The 20,988-nt window shown below is 37.7% G+C and overlaps 1 protein-coding gene across 1 annotated transcript; it reads left to right on the top strand.

The window, feature by feature from the left end:
- The first annotated feature begins 4,526 nt into the window (after positions 1–4,526).
- Positions 4,527–6,660, top strand: LOC137710908 (myb-related protein 308-like). Its single transcript, XM_068450068.1, has 3 exons — positions 4,527–4,694; positions 4,851–4,980; positions 5,862–6,660. Exons 1-3 carry the CDS (start codon positions 4,562–4,564, stop codon positions 6,658–6,660), a joined length of 1,062 nt encoding a protein of 353 aa, XP_068306169.1. The 5' UTR covers positions 4,527–4,561.
- The last annotated feature ends 14,328 nt before the right edge of the window (positions 6,661–20,988 follow it).

Below are 20,988 nucleotides of genomic sequence, written 5' to 3'. Positions count from 1 at the left end.
GCATATATTTTGGAAATTCACACTTGGTATGTGACAATATTGATACTACAACCTGGTATGTGTTGAAATAAAATTTCACACCGGTGAGTTGTATGTAAGATTTTGAGTCTTTCCGCTTATTACCAATTAGTTTTTGGTTTGATGCTCAATCTAATTCATGTGATCATCCATCAATATATAGTTCTCTAAATAGTTAACGTAACCGATGGTCAAGTAAAATTGATGCAATGCCAAAGAAAATTTCTTGTGTAAACCCCTAAAGTCAAAAAATTACCTATGGACGAGTCCTAATCAAGGAGTTGTTGTAGGTATATCAACTAGATGTGTCAAACATGTTAATTGATTAATCATGTACGCATAGACGTTATTTATACACTATCTATATGTGATCTTAATTTGTTCATTTCTTGTTATTAAAGCAAAAAATTAAACAAGTCAATAGCAAATTAATACAGAGTATTGTATTGGATCACTGTGTATTTTATTGTCGGATGATCTTAAGTCATGCATATAGCAACAAACAAGCTATAGATGTCCTTTTCAATGTCCAATTATTCTTTTGGAAGCCATGGGGAACTAAACTAACCCAGAGTACAATTTGATTTAAATAACTCATGAGTTACGTGATGCCACCGTCACCCCGTGTATCTTACGTACCAAAATAATTGTACAACAATCATGTTGATCGAGATGACATCATTCGTCTTGAATAGCTTTAGATCATTTTGGAAATGTTTTTAAAAAGAAAAACTAATTAAAAATGTTTAAAATTTTTTAGTTTTAACGATAAAGATAAAATAAAAGATAAAGTGAATAGTACCATGATTGACTTTTTAGTGTAAAAATATGATTTTTCGTTAAAATGAATAGTAACTGGAGCTTTTCATTAAAAATCCTTCTTTAAAATGATAGAAAACACTTTGGTTAAAATATTTTTGGAATCAATTCTTACTAAAAATAAATATTTCTGGAGCCCAAAAATATTTTTCTTAAATCATTTTTAAACGACCCCTTAAATGAAGAAATTATAATTAATCTCTAAGCAAGCATTAAGGAATAGGGAAATCAGAATTCACTAAACTCTCATTTTAATGAGGTCTCCGTTGTCCCCCAACTGAACCAGAGAATAGCTGATAATTCGTAGTATTTTACATTAAATTACAACTTGGCAATGACTATCTGTACTCTTTTGTTATAACCTTTTTATTACGGGGATTCGAACTCTAACACATAGATTAGTCCCATTACATTCTTATTGTTAATTAATTTATTTTAAGGAAAAACAGTCACAATAAATAACTTCAATGACATAATATGAATATTCAACTCAAAATCAATTCGTATATACATGGAAAGGCTTCAGTATGATACTCTCAAATTCCCATTTACGTGCATGACCGGTCTACAAATTTTTTGATCAGAGCTGACAACAAAACTAAGGCCCAAAATAATACTTCTCACACAAAAAGTTAAGGATTCGTTTGTCCAGTAGAAAAATTTACCAGAAAAATATTTTGAGTCATTTGAGAGATATCAAGTCAAACAATTTTATAATTGATAATAATTTCAGTCGATATTGTGTGTAACGGTTTCATATTTTTTAAAGAAATGATAAAAATTTTGCCTCTTTAAAAGTAAATTAACTATACTCTTTAGATTTTTTTAAATCATGTAAAACAAAAATAGATAATATAAATAGATTGATATATTTACACACACAAAATTGACATTTTTATTGACAACACACCAGGTTAAATTCATGACATGCTTTTGGCTTAACTATTTTAAGATGACTTCCCCTCATACTTTTTTTTTTCTTTCTATTTTTTGTTCCAAGTCCTTCATGGCAAGGGCTGACGCCTCACACAGACAATTCATGTTAGAAGAGGCACATAGTACACAAATGTTAGCCTAAACACGTGAACAGGATTTACAGTAATACTATGTACGATGAACTAAGCGGTTCTTATGAATAGTACATTGCAGGGTATTGAAAAATTGTATTGCCAATTTGCCATCGTGTTACAACACAATCTGAAAACCTATGTTACAAGTACTGCAAAGATATACTATTCATTTTTTTTTGTTTTTGTCTTACAATCTATTCATCAAGTATTATGGAAATATGCTTAAAACCTAAGTAATATGTATTACAGTTTTCTTTGCCGAAGTATTATAAGTTAGGTTTATATTATTGAGCAAGTACTATCAATTGCTAGTAAAGGTTGATTCATTTATTTAAAAAAAGTTTAATCTAGTAAAGGTTGATTCAAGTTAGTTTTTTCAATGTGTGGTGCACAAAATAATCAGTAGATTGATTTGCAAAACATGATACAGCTGCATGCATTTTCTGTTTTGTGTGAGAGATATTTAGGGGTGTAGCATATTAAAATTTATACCGATTTTTGTTGAGTTTTTAAAGTGATAGATTTTCACCAGTTTAGTAGACTTTTACTGACTATATGTTATAAACTCCATCAATTTCACAGACTTTTAGTCATATATTTGTGTGGAAATGAAAGAAGAGTAATATGATCCATAAAATATGGTTTAAATTGATGGTTTCCCTAGCATTACCCTTGTTGAAATGGTAATCATTATCATGAAAAAGTGGTTTTATGAGGTGGTGATTGCAATGATGGTAGTGAAAGTGTCACGTGGTGATTATTGGCAAGATGGTGGTAGTAAAGTTGGCGTCTTTGGTGATTATGGTGGCAGGCTGGTGTTGAGGTGATGGAGAAGTAGGGATGGGGGCGGTGGTGACGGGGTGGTGATGATGGTGGTTGGGGTGGCAATCATGGTGGTCATAGTAGGAGCGACGATGGTGGCAGTCATGGCAGTCACGGTTGGGATGGCAGTCATAGTGGTGACAGGGTGGTGATGATGGTGGTTGGGGTGGCAGCCATAGTAGGAGCGACGATGATGCTCATGTAATAACAATGGTGGCGGCGACGACAATAAGGTTCTAAAAGGCACTACTTAGGCGCCGGTAGGATTCGAGCACCTAATCGTCTAAGCGGGGCCTAGATGGTTTTTTAGTATATTTAGCCGAAGCAAACTTCTTACATTTGGGATCACATTTTGCCTTCACATGTAAAGAATGCTTTTCTTTTTTATTGTATGGGAACTGTATCGTAGTTTTTTGCTTTAATAGAATTTTATTTTTCGAGTAAAAACTTGGACTAATAATTTTTTATGTTATATTAGAGGGAATCAAATGATGAACATATAGGGACGGATCCGTGGTAGCACAACCTGTTCTACAAAAAATTTTACACACTTTTTTGTGGGGTCCACTTCGTAATGTAGTTTAATAATCCGAACCGTCTATCTTTTATGTCTTCCCTCAAAAATCACCCAAATCTAAAATCATATAACCGTTGGTTAAGGGTTTAGGATTTAGGGTTTCTTTGTAGAACTGTATTCATCTATTTTCTTCACTACAAATAAATGTCTTAATGGTTTTCGATTTGCATAATTATTTGCAAGCATGATCTATGAATGATGTTCTAAAATGCAGACAGTTCGGGTCATTAAAATGCATTACGAGGTGGACCCCATAAAAACATGTGTCAAAATGTGTAAAAACAAAAGTGGTGTCACAAATCCACCACACACACACACACATATCCTATTTATAATTCATTAACTTATAATTTTGCACTACTTTAACTAACCCATGGACTTTGAATTTCAATGAATGCCGATTCATGTGTTCCTATATGTAATTTCAAAATTTCATGAATTATAATTTCCTAGTTTTTTTTCTTTCTAAGAATCGCAATATACTAAACCATTATGTTGATTTAGTTATGAAAATGAAATATAAAAAAGATTTATAACAATTATTTTACAGGTTAGGAAAACACCAAATACCTTGTCGGATAGCATGTAATATTTCTTTGATCAATAGGTTACAGAAGCATATATCACATGTTACATCAGGGCAGCGCGTAATTTATTCATAAAATTACCCTTTTTGTCAAATTTTCAACACATAAATACATTCCTTCTTGAACAAAAAGTCAGACAATTACAGTGCCTTCTTTCTCCCAATCATTTCCGAGCATAAATCCTCACATATAGGTTTTGTTGCTATACAGGATGTGGTACAAAGTGATTGGTTGAAATGACCAATTGCTTGACAGTAGCAGAACAAGGAGCGAGGTGTGTGGAATCACCAGCATGACTTAGAGTACGTGAAGTTTGTTACACAATACACAAATATGTACGCAGAAAATAGTAACCAACAATGGAATATAATATGATTAATTATGAGAGAGAAAGAGGTAGCTGATGGAATGTCATTGTAAATCTGGTTCCCTTTATGGACCCCATCACGTCGGCTCATAACCTCATAGCCTCCTACTGTAATTGTATTACTTTTAAAGGGAGGTAGAGAGAGACCTAGCAAAACACCAATTTGGTGTTGGTGATCACCATCATCACTATATCGAGTTTCATCAGTTCTGATATTCAAACGTTATCAGAATTGAGCAGAGTTTGGAGGGTTTAAGTTAATTAAAAACAGATTAGGAATTACAAATTAAGAAGATCGATAATGGGGCACCATTCTTGCTGCAACCAACAGAAGGTTAAGAGAGGGCTTTGGTCCCCTGAGGAAGATGAGAAACTGATCAGATACATCACAACTCATGGCTATGGCTGTTGGAGTGAAGTCCCAGAAAAAGCTGGTCATGGTCCTCTCTGTCTCTCTGTCTATATCTATCTATCTATTATCTATCTATCTGTCTATCTCTTCCCTTCTGTGTGTTCGTTACTATTAATTATATCGTAATTTAATTAAATTCCTGATGATAAAAGGGGCTTAATTGTTGTGTAATTTTCAGGGCTTCAAAGGTGTGGTAAGAGCTGCCGCTTGAGATGGATTAATTATTTAAGGCCTGACATTAGAAGAGGGAGATTTACTCCAGAAGAAGAGAAATTGATTATTAGCCTCCATGGGGTTGTAGGCAACAGGTTTAATTTAACAAGCTGTATTATTAGCTAATTAATTTCATTAATCTTCCTAATATGTAGTGATTGTGCATGCATCAAATCCAAATTAACCACCCATTGATATAGTCTTTCGGCCCTCCAAATTTAAAGCCATTGCCACGTTCGAAAATGCTCAATGGGTTTTGGGAAGCTTATATTTTTCTCTTACACAATGTGATGTTAATTTATGCTCTTTTTTCTTGAAGAAACGGCGCTTTTGAAAATTTAAATTCGTTGCACCATTTTCAAATTATTTCAAGATTTTGGCGAGTCTGTTTTATCTTAGAACCTGTAAATTTGAAGCTATTTTGTTGTGGTTGTACGTATGTAATTGGAAGAAGTGGTTTTGAAGCTTGAGTTCGTATGGTTTTAATTATATATAAAATCACCTACTGGTCACGTTTATTCTTTCCAATAATAATATAGACAAAACAAAACCCTCCTTCCAATAATATATAAATTAATCGGTTCCAGGCCTTTGAAAAGAAACTTAAGTGAAATGGACCTCTAACTGAATACAAACAAACTTTAAAAACAAGTTTTCGGAATCAAATATATGTGTATGCGCGCGTGCGTCAGGTTTATGTTTTAAATTTACGTGTAGCTAGTCCAGAAGCTATCTTCATCACCTGTACTGTACAGTAAGAACCACATTCCACCTTATTTTTTTGCGAAAGACGTTAAGTAGTCAACTTCGGAAGTTGGCGTTGAACATCTCAGCTCATGAAATCAACGCAGATACACACAATTATACTGTTAATGTAAATTACAAATTAATTAATTAATTGCTTATGGAAGTTAATTTATTTGCTCTTTATTATACTATACATGCATGACTATAACTGTAATTTACATATATGTAGATGGGCTCATATAGCAAGCCATCTGCCGGGAAGAACAGACAACGAGATTAAGAACTACTGGAATTCATGGATCAAAAAGAAGATACGAAAGCCTTCCACACCTTCAAGTGCTACCACAATAAGTCCACCACCTAGTGTTGATCATCATCAGCATATAATTCCCCAACTGGGTAATTACAATAATCAACTAGATTTTGCACACCAAGATTTGAGTACGACCATAAAGCCTCAAGCTCAAGAAACCCTCTTTTCTTCAACATGCCCTATGTTCATGTTTGATACAAGTACTACTGCCAATATTGAAGCCGCTCCAGACAGTTACAATGCTCGTGGGGAGATTTTCCAAGACATGATTGTCACGACTGGTTTGAACTCATCTGAGCCGTGGAATTTGAATCAGCATCAAGTCCAGGCTTTCCCACCTCCGGTGACAATGTCATTTAATACTACAAGTAGCAGTACTAATAATATTACCATGAATACAAACTATTTGCCACCGTTGATCGAGAACATGGACAACATGGTACCGAACGTTGATCATCACCACCATCACCATCATCATCAATCTTGTAACAATATTGATGAGGAGGGAAATCATGATCAGATAGCCTTGGAGTGCTTAATGCAAAGGCAGGAGTTGAATGAATGGGTTGTTTCCCAACAACAATGTTCTAGCTTTCTATTTTGGGACAGTGTTGTTGATGATCAAGCGACAGTTCTTGCTGGACAAGATCACGGTATTGCACATCCAACTTCATCAAACGCAGTACAACTCTCTTCTTTTCCTCCATCTCTATAAGATATTAATGGTGGTCTGAACAACGTGCACTGCTGTCCCTCCTAACTTTACCATGCACCTGTGCACCTCTCTCTCTCTCTCTCTCTCTCTCTCTCTCTCTCTCTCTCTCTCTCTCTCTTTTCTGAAGTTCTTTTGAAAATGGTCCAGGCTTTTGAGTTCAGAGTTTGTTTTCTTTAATTTTGGGGTGAGATTGATCGATTGTGAAATTAAAGTGAGCTGTACATAAGAAAATGCATGAATGTTTATTTAATTTGGATTTGGGAACAGAAGAGGAATGAATAATACATGCAACGCGACCTTTGATCATTTGTCTTGGTGTTGAACTATATATAGTACGAAATGGTTTTTCCTTCCACATGCATGGCTTCTTAAATTCCAAGCTATGATAATCTTGAAAGATCAAGAAAAGTTCACGAAAAGTTCACGAAAAGTGAAAGCTAACAATATTATGAAAATAGAGTAAAGAGGAAAAACTAGCAATTAAATATCTTATATTATAGAGGAATTAGCCAATTTTCTTCCGAATATGTAAGTTATTATCAATTTCTCCTTAAACTTTAATTTTAATCAATTAACTCCTTAAACTTGTATTATTAGTCAAATCACCCCCTTGCAGTTAAATTTTTCAATTTTCCATCCACTATTCGGTCCATCTCAGTATTTATGAGGGAATAAAAGTCATTTTGCACCTCAACAATACCCAATCCCTGTTCATGAGCAGGAGCAAAAGTCAGAGTGCAATTTTCTTCTTCTTTCTTCCACCAGTTGGGTCCTATGATTTCTGTTTAAATTACCCATGGAGCATAATCGATCTGAACAATGCGATGGAAGTGTGAAAGCGGCGTCGTCTTCAGCTTCTTTTGTATCCAACGCTCTGGTTCGTCGGCGTCGGTGTGCTTGGGTCTGTGGCACACCAATGCGGGCTCGCTGATTTTTGCTGTTTTGGATTGAAGGCAATCAAAACGGGTGGTGACGATTAGCTACTGGGCTAGTCGTTGTGCTGCACGCTCTGCAAAGGGTAAAGAGTGAGTAAATTGTTTTGGGAAGATGGTGGAGAATCAAACGTTTTGCAAAGCAACTTGAGTCGGTCCTTCTCTTCTTCATTTCGTTGGCATACATTAGAAATTGTCGCTTTAGTGAGACAATAAATTCAACACCAGATCATCTGCACCTCCTTAGTTTCAAGCGACAAAGTCCCAGGGGCGGTCCAGAAGGTAGCCAAAGTAGGCGCCTTTCTAGGCCCCCAATTTTTTTTAAAATATTACACACACACACAGAGGAAAGCCATTTTTTTGAGAAAAATAAGGATTAGTTGTATAGTTCACATCACATCGAACTTTAACAATCTGAACCGTCTATTTTTCAAGTTGCACTTCATAGATCATCCTTACAAAATATTAGCCAAATCAAAAATGTTTAAGATATCTAATTGAGTTCAAAGAAATTAACGAATACTTTGTTATATAAGAGAAACTGAAATTTTATCTTGATAATTAAATAGGCAAATGAGTTCGGATTGAATTGAATTTTTGCCAAGATGATCTATAAATCGAGATTTACAAAATAGACGTTCGGATCGTTAAAGTTCGAAATGGAGTGGACCCCACACCTAAATCCCATTTTTTGAAAAAAATGAGGATCCCTATGCATAAAGGGCATGTATATATATGTGTACACACACACACATATATATATATAGACGATTTAAATTCAATAAAAAAAAAAAGCAAAAATATAATATTAGGCAATAATATAATTTTTCACAAAAAGAATTTTACTTTTTTTTTTTCCTCACCCACATGTAAGTTGTAACTATATTTTATTCTTCAAATCTAATTAAAATTTAAAAATCAAAAGTCATTCTTTTTTCTTGGTACAACCCAATCGCTTTCTCGCTTTATTTTCGCAAAATTATCGCTTTTCTCTCTCGATCTTCACATGATAAGTATTTTGATATTGATGGGAAAGACTTATTTCTAGAGCTAAGAGTGTTGAGAGAAACTTTACCGAATGAAATAAATCGGACAATAGAAGTGTTGAAAGGTTGTTTCCCGAATGCATGAGTTACTTATAGAATTTTGTTAACTATACCAGTTACAATTGCCTCTGCAGAAAGATGTTTTTCAAAATTAAGTTGATCAAATCTTACTTTCAATAAATTATGTTACAAGAAAGATTGAATGGATAAACATTTTCATCAATTGAAAAAAAAAAATCTTGGTTGAAAACTAGATTATGTAAACTTAATTAGTACATTTGTGTCTAAAAACGCAAGACGTATAATATTTAAGTAATGTTTGTATAATGTATATTGTGACATCCCGTCCCGGGATTTTTAAAAAAAAAACGTACTAGTGAAATGACATTTTAGCCCCTAGTTCGTTTCGTTATTTGGTTTTGGTTGTTTTGTGTGGTGTTGGCAAGCTGAGGGCCACACACACACACTGTCTCACTGTCTCCCTCTGTCTCTCTCTCTCTCTGTGAGTTCCCCGAGCCCCATTCCCTTTCCTCCTCTTCGAAAACGTACGGACAAACCCACAACCACCCTAAACCGTGACAGATCGAGGAAACTAAGGACACCATTCAACTCGTGAGGTCGAGGCGAGCACAACCATACCATTTTCAGGTAGGAACCTCAACGTTTTCACGTCGAATTCACAAGCCCCGATTTATGTACTGTTCATGCAAAGTTTGTACATTAAGTTTTTGGGTTTTCTGAGCTTGTAGATGTGTTGGTGAGGTCCCAAGGAGCCTCGGAGTAGCTCGTTGGACGAATTTGGACGTCGGGAAGGCCTGGTTCGAAGTTGGCCGGTTTTTGAGTTTTGAGACAGGTATGATCGCGCGGCTTTTAGCTTTTAAAAGTTGTATAGCGTGATTCTACTAGTTTAGGGCGTTCTTTTGGTCCAAGAATCATAGAAATTGGTTAAGAAACGAAGGAGAATAGTGAGTTTAAAGTTTTCCCCAGTTTCCGGCGACCGGAGTCCGGCGAGGGTAGGCCGGAGAAGAAAGGGGAATATTCCGTCAAGTTTGACGGAATATTCCTAACGGCAGTGACGGTATCCGGTTAGATTTGACGGAATATTCCGTCAGTTTAACGGAATATTCCTGACGGCGTCTGTTGACACCGTCAGTGTGCCTGGCACGTGGCCGCGCGTGGGGGGCGCGTAGGTCCGTGCCTGTGCTGGCGCGTGGGGGCGCGTGCGGGGTCCAAAAATTATTTTAAAAATATGGTTGTGATCCTGAGGTTGTGTAGAGCACGTTGGTATATTCATTTGTCCATTTTGAGCAATGTATGAGAAGTTATTACGAGAAACGGGTTATGTGCTTTAAAGTTAACGTTTTTATAGTTGTTTCGCATTTAGGTGACACGTACCCAGAGGACGAGCGTGCACACGCGAGGCAGGGGGGCTACGACCCTTCTACATACCGGTGAGTGGGCTTTTGTTTTCCGTATATACCTATATACATTTATATTCCCAGAAATTAAATTAAAAAGGGTTATTTGCCTTATGCCATGCACTTTATTATTTATCGTTTATGCATCTTTGTATGCATTATTTGTGGCATACATATACATATGCATATGTCATATATATTTATATGTGGGTGCTGTGGAGGCATAGGTAAGTGCCAGGTAAGCGTTAATTAACGATTGCATTACATAGTGTTTAGAGATGCTTAGAGAGCTCATAACCTGCACCCCCGGTGTTAGTGCTCCCGCCCAGAGTAGGGCACAGTCCTTCACGTGTTGTTCACCTCCCGCACCATACGCTCAGCTTGGATCCAAGCTAGGTGCATAGGCCTGTCGTACAGACCACTTTAGGTGGTTCCGACTCGTAGGTGACCCGCGATTATTCGCACAGCCTTCACGTGATCGTAGCACTAGAGCGTATATATGTATTACACCCAGGCCTGTCGTACAGACCACATAGAGTGGTTCCGACTCGTGGGCAGGTTCAGTTGTTGAGTTTGAGATTGAGCTCTATATGCAGCCGTACAGGTCACGTTAGGTGACTCCGGTTGCCAGATGTTATGTTATTGTTATGATTCATACCTGAGCACATACATTTCATTACGAGGTTTTGACATGGCATATCTTGAGCATGATTGGCATACCCTTGAGCATGATTGGCATATCTATACTTACGTATATATGTTCATTTTCTGGGAAGTATACAGGTTTTACGGCGAGGGGTTAGAATGTATTTTGCTAAAGAGTTTTCAAAGAGCTTGTTTTTGCCCACTCACGCTTTTGTTTTGCGCCCCTCCAGGTTCTAGTTGCTTAGCCGTTGCGGTGGTTTCCCTTGAGAGCTTTCCGGCGTTCTGACAGACACTCCACATTGTAGGGTCGCCTTCGGGCGTACTACTGTTGTCGTTTTATTTGGACTGCTATAGACCTGCTCTGAATTTGTAGCGCACTAACTAGCACTCATTCTAGTACTTGTATGCTAGTTTTTAATTATTCGTACTTTTATATTACTACTTATTAGCTTCCGCACGTGCACATGGCTACGTCACCTTTGTGTGACGGCCAGCACGCTCCGATCTCGGTCGGGGTGTGTCATATATGCTTACTCTTCTATCAACGGGGAATCAAGGTTGGATTTTGAGAAGGGCAGGGAATTAGGGATGGATTTTGAAGAGGGATAAAATGACATTTTGCCTTCAACTTTTCCCACATGGGCAACACGTGACTAAGATGGATGGAACGGTGGAGGGAAAATTGAAAAATTTAACTGCAGGGGGGTAATTTGGCTAATTAAAATTAAAGTTCATGAGGGAAATCGACAGGGACTTACAAGTTCAGGAGGTAAATTGGCTAATACCTCTATATGTTATGAATGCGTAAGAGATATATAGGTAAAGTTTTAATATGGATGGAACGGTGGAGGGAAAATTGAAAAATTTAACTGCAGGGGGTAATTTGGCTAATTAAAATTAAAGTTCATGAGAGAAATCGACAGGGACTTACAAATTCAGGAGGTAAATTGGCTAATACCTCTATATTTTATGAATGCGTAGAGATATATAGGTAAAGTTTTAATTATATTACGTACACATATATTTACGAAACGTTATTGACATTTTAAAAATATCATTTAATGTGCACACTTATATTTGTTTCCTTATATTTTACATTTTTAAAGTGCATGATGACATTTTTTTTTTAAGTGCTAATAATAACATCCAAGTACATATATAATTGGTCTCTTTTAAAACAAATATTATAGGCAAAACGAATGCTTATGCAGCATGTGAATTTGAAATCACATTTCAAATAAGAATGAAACTTGATCAATGATCTCGTTTCATATTAGGGTAATCATAGGGAGATCAAAATTTTAAACTAAATTTTGTAAATCAAATGATGTGAATGTTGATAATTGGATTATTACATAAATGTTGATTTACGTGCTTAATTCCTATTAGTAACACATTATTTAATTTACAAATTTAGTTTAAAAATTTGATCTCTCTAATATTATCCTTTTTATTATAACAACATATATATCCACGCAGACATCACATGTGCGCGATCATATACTTACAAATATTACTAGTTTCGATATTGAACTTCTTTCTTATACTTGGCCATGCATGCACGCAAATAAGATGCTCAAGACACCGATAATTGTGAATTGAAATTATTAGTAGTAGTTAAATAATGCTTGATAAGGTTGGCCATTCCGGACAAGGCATGCTAACAAGACTACAAACTGACACAAATGTATTAAGATTAGACTGTACACGATTAAGACATGTTCACATATATACTAATAAAATGAAGAAGAAAACTTATTATGAATAATATGAGTTCTTCTAGTAATATATTATTATTTTTATATCAACTAATTCGTAAGATCACATAAAAACGACATGAATATAAGTAAGTAACCTGGTTACCACCCTTAAAATTTATTAACACAAAAAGTTAATGATATAGATGTCAATCTGCGTCTTGATCAATTCGTAAGTTGACATAAACACGACACATATATAAATGATAAATAATCCAAACACAACCCAATTGCCACCTTTAAAACATTCTAAACAAAGAGCTAGGAACATGCATATGGCACCATATTAATAAATTGATGATGAAAAATCCGCTTCCTTCGTCAACCCTTCAAATGATAACTTTGGAAATTATTGATTCGTTAAAAGGACAAACCCTATCCTGGCTCCTATGTTTTTAGTCCTTCCTTGCTTTGTTTTGTTTTCCCTGCATGTCTATATCTATATAGCTAGGCTATCTCTCCATACTCCATTTCGGGAGAAATTTTTTATTGTGATTGTAACACAAATAGTACACCACGTGTTTTTATATAAGCGATAAAAAATTTTATTTTTTAAGTTATTAACTTTTTGACATATATATCACACCAATTGTATAGTAACATGTGACGTACCACCCTATGTTTCTGTCACACTGAAAAATCTCTCCCATTTCGGGGCCATGGTTTTATGAGTACTATTTAATCAGTAGTACAATTTGAGTGGAACATTCTCACGTACACGTTAATAAAGACAACCTGCCTAACAAGGCTGCAACAACCTTATAATATTTATTTCTCCGACAGCCTCATGTCTATCAAGAGAAACGTTGGCTATGTTGAGTCCTTACACCCATAATTTTGAATTTGAATGCACTCCTGAGCATGATAGTGAATCTCGTAGACCAAATATGACGACTTACATGGTAAAACTGATTTATACATGTACTGGCGGATTAAGAGGTCATCTAGGTCCCAGGACCCGACGGAAATAAGGAAACATGGAGATGGTTGCCGGAAGACCTTATGCCCATCTTGCTTGGAACTTGAGAATGTCTAAAAATTGTTTGATGAAATGCTTTTTGGCCAGAATTCGGTAGATTTTGGCAAGTCATGCTCAACATGTTGTGGGACAAACCTTGGCAGCACGCCTTGGCAGGTGATGCTCGACATCAAGCCTTGGAAGCTGTTGATAGAACTAGGAAGATATATAATTGTTTGGGCCCAAAATAACGCTTTGGGCCAAGCCTAGAGTTATTCTCGATCTGGACAGGGATATTGAGAATATTCTGCTTTAGACCTAGCCCAATGGAGTTCACCCGAATCCTATCAAGAGATGGTTTTATCTAGATGGGTTAGGTGATCAAATCCCAATACAATAAGGATTCTTGAAAATTAAGGATGCTTTGAGTCAGAAAAGATGCTGAAAATCAAGGGATGAATCTGAGTGATTAAAGAGCTTGGTCCAGAGTCATACAAGGGTTAGGATTGGTCAATACCTAATCAGATTGGGTTGAGGAATTCTAGTCTGAGTGAAATTCTACCTCGGCCATTGAGGAAATCACTACTATAAATAAAGAGGGGAGTGCATCATTCAAAGCCCTCCAATTCAACACATAACTACCCTGCACAAACCTCTCAAATACCTTGAGATTTTTATTTTCTATTTTCCACCAACACATCTTCAGTTTGGATAAACAACATTGTGGAGGCAACTAGGAACATCTTCAGTTTGGATAAAAACACTGGAGCCATAGAATCAACCGACCGAGGATGATCTTCAATTTGGATAAACAGCACTGCTTCAAGATCGACTGATTACCTATGCAAGTCTTGGCCAGCAAGATTTGGCATTCCATAAACGATTATCACGGATAATGGCATAATTTTCACGGTCGATAGGTTTAAAAACTATACGGCAAGTTTGAAAATCTGGCTCGAACAATCCATGCCGTATTACCCACATGCAAATGGGTGGGTCAAAGCAAGCAACAAAGTTTTGATCAATATTCTCGAAAAAATGGTTAAGGAAAGGCTTGATATGTGGCATTTAAAGTTAAATGAGGTATTATGGGCATATCGAACTTCACTTCAATTAGCGACAGGGACAACTCCATATGCCTTGACTTATAGATATGATGCAACATTACCAATCAAGTTGAGTATAAACTCATTGCGAATGATCTCACAGAGTAGTTTGTTCAGTGCCGAATATAGTCAAGCAATGAGGCAAGACTTAGAGGATCTAGAGGAGGCTCGACTCGATGCCTATAATTTGCTAGTAGCGCAGAAAAAGATCGCTGAGCGGGCTTACAATCAACGAGTAAAGAAAAAGACGTTCGGCGAAGGTGACTTGGTTTGGCAAACGATGTTGCCAGTAAGGATCAAGGATCCCAGATTTGGGAAATGGTCGCCAAATTGGGAAAGACCGTTTATGGTTCACAAAGTTCTCGGCAAGGGGGCATACCATCTCAAGGATCAAATTGGTTTCGTAAATAAGGTGCCAATCAATGGGAAATTTTAAAAGAAGTATTATCCAGTTGCTTGGGAGATGCAGGCATAAAATGATATTTCATTTAAATCGGCAAAAGAAGTACAAACATAGGAATAATAAAAAAACCACTGGCCTACAAGTCGACACTGGGAACATAATTTATAGGTCGAAGGAATGAAGGCTTCAAGTGTAGCTTTTAATTCCAACTACTTTACTTCGCCCATAGTGATCTCAGTCGGCTGAGCCCTCTTGTCAGCTTTCAGAATTTGGATTCGCTTCGCGCTAGCTGCACATGCTACTAGCTAAGGTTTATTTGCCTCAAAATCTTTCTCAAGCTCAGATGCAATGACAGAGGGTTGAGATCTACCATATTCTATTTCTTTGCCTTGATCGTTTCTAACTCTGGTAAGATGCTTTCCTAAGCAGCCATTATAGCTTTCAAATCCTCATCAGCTTAAAGAGCTTTCTCGAAAATATCAAAATATCGTCGACTCCGCTCCAATATGGTCGTCAAGTGAACAATGCTTTCATTGCTCACGAGGCTGTCAGATACAAGGCTGTTCAGGCACTCCTTAACAAAATCGAGACTTTTTGTGTGAAGAGCTTGCAGAGCCGAGAGAGATAGAATGTCTTGTAGTTTATTAGCATCAGACTCGACCAGAGCTGTAAAAGGGCTGACCTTTTCGGATGTGCTGGCAAAAAGGGCATCGAGTTCGACCACTCATGAAGGTTGTACAGAAAAAAGAGTTAGACAAGAAAATTTAAAAGAAAAATGACGAAAAAAACGTTCTTAGATCTGTCAAGAAGAGACTTCGGCCATATCTTTTAAGCTGTTGAACGAACCCAAAGAGCTTAATGGCCGAGCCCAATGTTTAAGATAGCTCTTCAATTCATACGCCCAATAAAGGTTGTCTACGTTTGATGGCCACTGAGGCGGCCACGAAATATAGATAACACTCTTTAACGCATAGAATTTTCGATGAAATGAACGACTAGGCACCTGATAGTTAATGTTTTTATTTTGGTTTAGCTTTCTGAGACAAAAGTTAACTAGAATAAAAGAAATAAACTTACAAAAGGTGAAGTGACATCATATGCAGGGATATCGAGGTATTGGTTCTGAGGATAAGCTGGAGTTTCTGCTGTGGCTTCTGGCTCGTCAAGAACTGTTAGATTAATTACTAGACCCTCGACGACCGCCTCATAAGCACTATAACCTGTTTTCTCGACCAGCGGGTGGACATCATCCCAACTTGGGCTGGGCATAGAAGATGCAACAACCTTGCCTTTGTTCAGAGGCAGGGGAGATGCATTCAGTTGTCTACTTGGTCGAAGACGTCTCACCAAAGGACTCAGCTCGTCGTCATCATCCTGATAAAAAAGAAGATTTAGTAAAGTCAACTAAGATATATATGATGGATGTTAGGATTTTCTCATACCTTTTCATCCAAAATAAGTGGCGCAGTGGTGGTCTTTAGATTTAATAAATAAGTTGTTGCGGTCGAGTCCACTCTTGCCTCGATAGGAATGGCGCCAGGCTCTGTGCCAAAAACAACTGCGTCAGGTTAAGGATTGATCACATGATGAACTACAGGTTCCTCGACCATCGAGTTTTGTACCAACTGATCAACTAAGTAGGCATGTTGTGTTGTTGGTTGTGCAGTGACGAGTTGATTAACAGTTGGGGCTGGAAGTTTGGTAGCATTCCCATAGATGCCTCGACCACAGGAGGATGAATGAGTTCAGGAATAGTGGCTCTTGTGTCTTGGCTCTAGATAACGAGAATTTCACGTTCCACTTTTCTAGCCATTCTCTTCACCCGTTTTGAGGGTTGCGCTACGACGCCAGTTTCCTTGGTTGAAGGATGAGGTCGTTTGACTGGTGTTGTTGACCTAGCAGTAGTGTCTGCTAGCCTTGGTGAAGTCAAAACCACCTTGTGAGGAATGGTCGAGGCGGTAATGGCCTTCTCGGTGACAGCGTCTGTTGGGGTTGAAAGGGCTGATGTTATCTATGGGGAAGCGGTTGCGACAACAACAATCTTTTTTAGGGGAAGGACGAGTTTTCTCTTAGCCACAACTATCACAACCACTTCGACCTGTTTTATTGAGCGACCAGCTGAAAAAACTGATCAAGTGTTAATTAAAAAAACGTTTGTTTAAATATGTATACGAGCAAGATAATAGAAATAAAGAGTACCTTGGGCTGTCTCTTTGGATTTTGGAGCATGAGTTTTCTTCGGTTGATCGTCGAAAATTTTATTTGTGATCTCTTTGATCGGTGCACTGAAGAAATCTTTGGCGTAGATATCCCACTAGTCAACGAAGGTACTGGTGCCATAAGTCTCAAAAACGTTTGGCCGAAGGTGGAATTTTTACACTGCTCCTGAAACTTTTCATCTGCATCTTCATATTCTCTTTCGAAGGAACCAGAGATTCGTTCTCGGCTCAGGGGAGAGCGAGAAGTAAGCAAAGGCACTGGGCAGCCTTGGAGATAGCCTAGTTGTCAAGCCATGAAGTGTGGGTAGTAGGGGTGGTAAACCTCCTAACTGGCTTGCTAAGCGTGAAAACCAAATGAGATGTCATGGACTAATATGAACAATCCCCAGTTCTGTCAAAGATTGGCGTTTTTTGTTGCCTCTAATGCAGATGTAGGAATGGTAGTCTCTTTGACGACATATTAAGAATTCGTTGTTGGTGAGGTCGTCGCGGCCGAAGAAGAATTTGAAAATTTCTTCCTGGCAAGGCTTAAGGTTAGTTGGAGGCCCATTACTTTAGAGGAATCAAAACTAAAACTCTTTGTCCTTAGATTGGCGAAGTAGAGTTATAGCCAAAGTTGAAAGACCCAAAGTGGGTCGTTCTGGTGCAGGTCTATTTTCACGACAGTAGCCTCAACCAGATAGTGCAGGAGGTTGGCGAAGATGGCCAGGCGATGACCACTGGCCAGAGCCTTGGCCACTAGTATATTATCGGCGATGCACTTGTTTGACTTGGTACAAAAGATGAACTTATTGTACCAGTAGAGCAAGAAAGCCTCGTGTTCTTCTTTCTTTTTCTCGGCTAGCAAAGTGACTGATAAGTGTGTTGTAATTAAAGAAATTTTTTTGCAACTTGTTCACTTCGTTTTTCAGTACTTCCTCTTGAGTGTTTTTCCTTAAGACCTTGACAGCGCGCTCTTCGAATATCATTTTTAGGTATAAGTTGAATTGATACCAAGAGATGGCGATATCAACTGGAAGACCAGACGGAGATGTGCCGATGATGGCCGTTATATCAAGGACGGTTAGTCTGATAAGGCCAAGAGGAAGTACCATAGTGTTGGTGGTCGAACACCAGGAGTTCAGAGTAGCTATCAAAATTTCTCAATCCATGCTAATTTTGATGGTCGAGAGCTTGATAACATCGAAGATGTAAAGTGATTTCCAGGTATCATCGAAGTGAAGCTCTAGTCGATTAACCCAAACAACCCAGGCCACAAGGGTCGAAGGCCAAGCTCCTTATGGTTTGGGCAACTCCTATGTCGACCAATCATGACCCTATGCGAGAAGACTTAAGCAATGGGCTTTCAACATCTCAATAATGATTTATGGAACCTCATTTTTGAACAGAGGGCCCATGATCTGGTGAGTGGCAACCACGTCTCCTTTAAAGCGTAGTGGTTTGATGGCATTGTGGTTAATGAAATCGCAACCCTTGTAGCATTCCTTAGTAAGCTTGGTGATGAAGGTATTGGCAGCCATTGAGGCAAAAGTTTGGAGGTTTTTGTCTAGGTTTCAAAGGTTGGTATTTTCTGGGTTGCAAAAGCTCAGAGAAAAATGGCAAAAGTTTTTTAGAATTTTGGAAACGTAAAGTTGGAATGAGGCCGAAAGTGATATTTATCGGCAACTGGAGAAGAAAATTGATGGTTTCAAATTCGAAAGTTGAGGGGTAAATTCGGCCGAAATATTTTGCAACCATTACATAAATTTAAAAATTCAGGCGAAGATGCCAAAAAGCACGCAAATTGAGGTTGCATGATTGCGTGTGATGGCAAACTTTAAGGCATGATCATTATGAAAAGATGTTTTGATGCCTATGCGCCTCGAGCATGAGGCGCGTGTGTTGCTGAATCCAAACAATCGCGACGAGAAGGCACCGCATGTCAAACATTTGCGATTATCAAAGACTAGCATATAGTGAGAGATCGTGTGTAATAATGCATTTGAGTGGATAGAGAATATTCGTTTTTTGCAAGGATCTTTTGATCGACCACAAAGTGTAGGCCGAGGGTTTATTTCTCAGTTAATGATGGATCGCTTCTTCAAGGCTGAAGTTCGGCCAGTCATTGTAGGTCGAAGGCCTCAAAAGCAAGGGGGCAATGTTTGGGCCCAAAATAACTCTTTGAGCCGAGCCTAGAGTTATTATCGGTTCAGAAAGGGATACTGAGAATATTTTGTTATGGGCCGAGCCCAGTGGAGTTCGGCAGAATCCTATCAATAGATGGTTTTATCTGGATGGGTTAGGTGATCAAATCCCAGTACAATAAGGATTCTCGAAAATTAAAGATACTTTGAGTCAGAAAAGATGCTGAAAATCAAGGGATGAATTTGAGTGATTAAAGAGCTTGGTTTAGAGTCCTACAGGGTTAGGATTGGTCGAGACCTAGTCAAATTGGATAGAGGAATTCTAGTCCGAGTGAAATTCTACCTTGGCCATAGAGGAAATCACTACTATAAATAGAGATGAGAGTGCATCATTAAAAGCCCTCCGATTCAACACACAACTGGCATGCGCAAACCTCTCAAACACCTTGAGATTGTTATTTTCTTTTTTCCGCCAACACATCTTCAGTTTGGATAAACAACACTGTGGAGGCAACTAGTAACATCTTAAGTTTGGATAAACAACATTGGACTTGTAGAATTAGCCGATCAAGGAGGACCTTCAATTTGGATAAATAACACTACTTCGAGACCGACTGATTACCTATCCAAGTCTCGGCCAACAAGGATTTTCGAGTCCTTATTGGAAGAGGTTATCTTATTAGTCTTCTCGGCGAAATGAGGTGTTACCAAGTTACCGGGCTTAGCTCATTGAAAGTCGAGTTTATTTTATGATTGGATATTCACAAGTACATTTTAGAGTTTGGCATTCCGACGGACGAACCACATTTACAATCAAGACACTTAACTTTTATGAGTATTTCTGTCTGTATAGTCTGGTACTAGTTTGGCGTACTTATATTCTCACAAATATAATTATTGAGGGCGAACCCAGCGTCGACGATTCGTGAACTTCGAAGAAACTAGTAGCCTTTTCTTCAGGCTCTAGAACCCACATGTTGAGACGAGTTCCTTTCTTGACTACAATTGCAAGACGCAGAAGTTAGCAACGCGCCTAACGCCACATCAACATTCATTTTACTTCTTGGCCGAACTTGGCCGACTAGTTGGCACGCCCCGCATTTGATCGAAAGATGTAGTTAGCTTATTAAATAATCGGCCTGCCCGCTATGTAGGTCAGATAGTTTTTAGGGTCAATAATAACTCCACTAAATACTTAACTAAATGCTTGAATAAAAAAAATTGATTTTTTTTAACACTATACGCTTAGAATCTTTTACAATTGGACCTATGAAGTTAGAGTCTTGAATTCATCATTGATCATATCTACGTATAAAATTGTAGACTGCATGGACTGAAAACGTGATTTGACCATTTATAGAGCAGAAGAGTAACTTAACTGATTCGAGGTTTGAAATTAGTATGATTAATCAATTAATTAGTATCCTATCAATGGCACATGGCCTTGTTTTGCTCAAATTCAAGGATGGGCAAAATACCTAGGGTTTGGGTAACCGCGGTTACCCGTCCATTTAAAGTTCATGGTTACGGTTATGGGTAACCGTTTTGACAAACAAACGGTTATGGATATAATTGTTTATCTGAGAAATTTAAATGGGCAGTTATAGGTATTACCCACAGTTATAACGGGCATCCATCGTTTATGAGTATTATCCGCGGTTATAACGGGTATCCATTTACCCATTTAATTTAATATATGTAAAATTTAAAAACTATTGAGC

Source organism: Pyrus communis, chromosome 12, assembly GCF_963583255.1.
Source record: "Pyrus communis chromosome 12, drPyrComm1.1, whole genome shotgun sequence".
NCBI classification, from domain to species: Eukaryota; Viridiplantae; Streptophyta; class Magnoliopsida; order Rosales; family Rosaceae; genus Pyrus; species Pyrus communis.
This window is presented reverse-complemented; position numbering and strand designations above follow the sequence as displayed.

Coding starts and splice junctions, on each gene's coding strand:
- LOC137710908 (XM_068450068.1), top strand. CDS start 4,562: ATGGGGCACCATTCTTGCTGCAACCAACAGAAGGTTAAGAGAGGGCTT. Junction 4,695..4,850: donor TGAAGTCCCAGAAAAAGCTG/GTCATGGTCCTC, acceptor TGTAATTTTCAG/GGCTTCAAAGGTGTGGTAAG. Junction 4,981..5,861: donor CATGGGGTTGTAGGCAACAG/GTTTAATTTAAC, acceptor ACATATATGTAG/ATGGGCTCATATAGCAAGCC.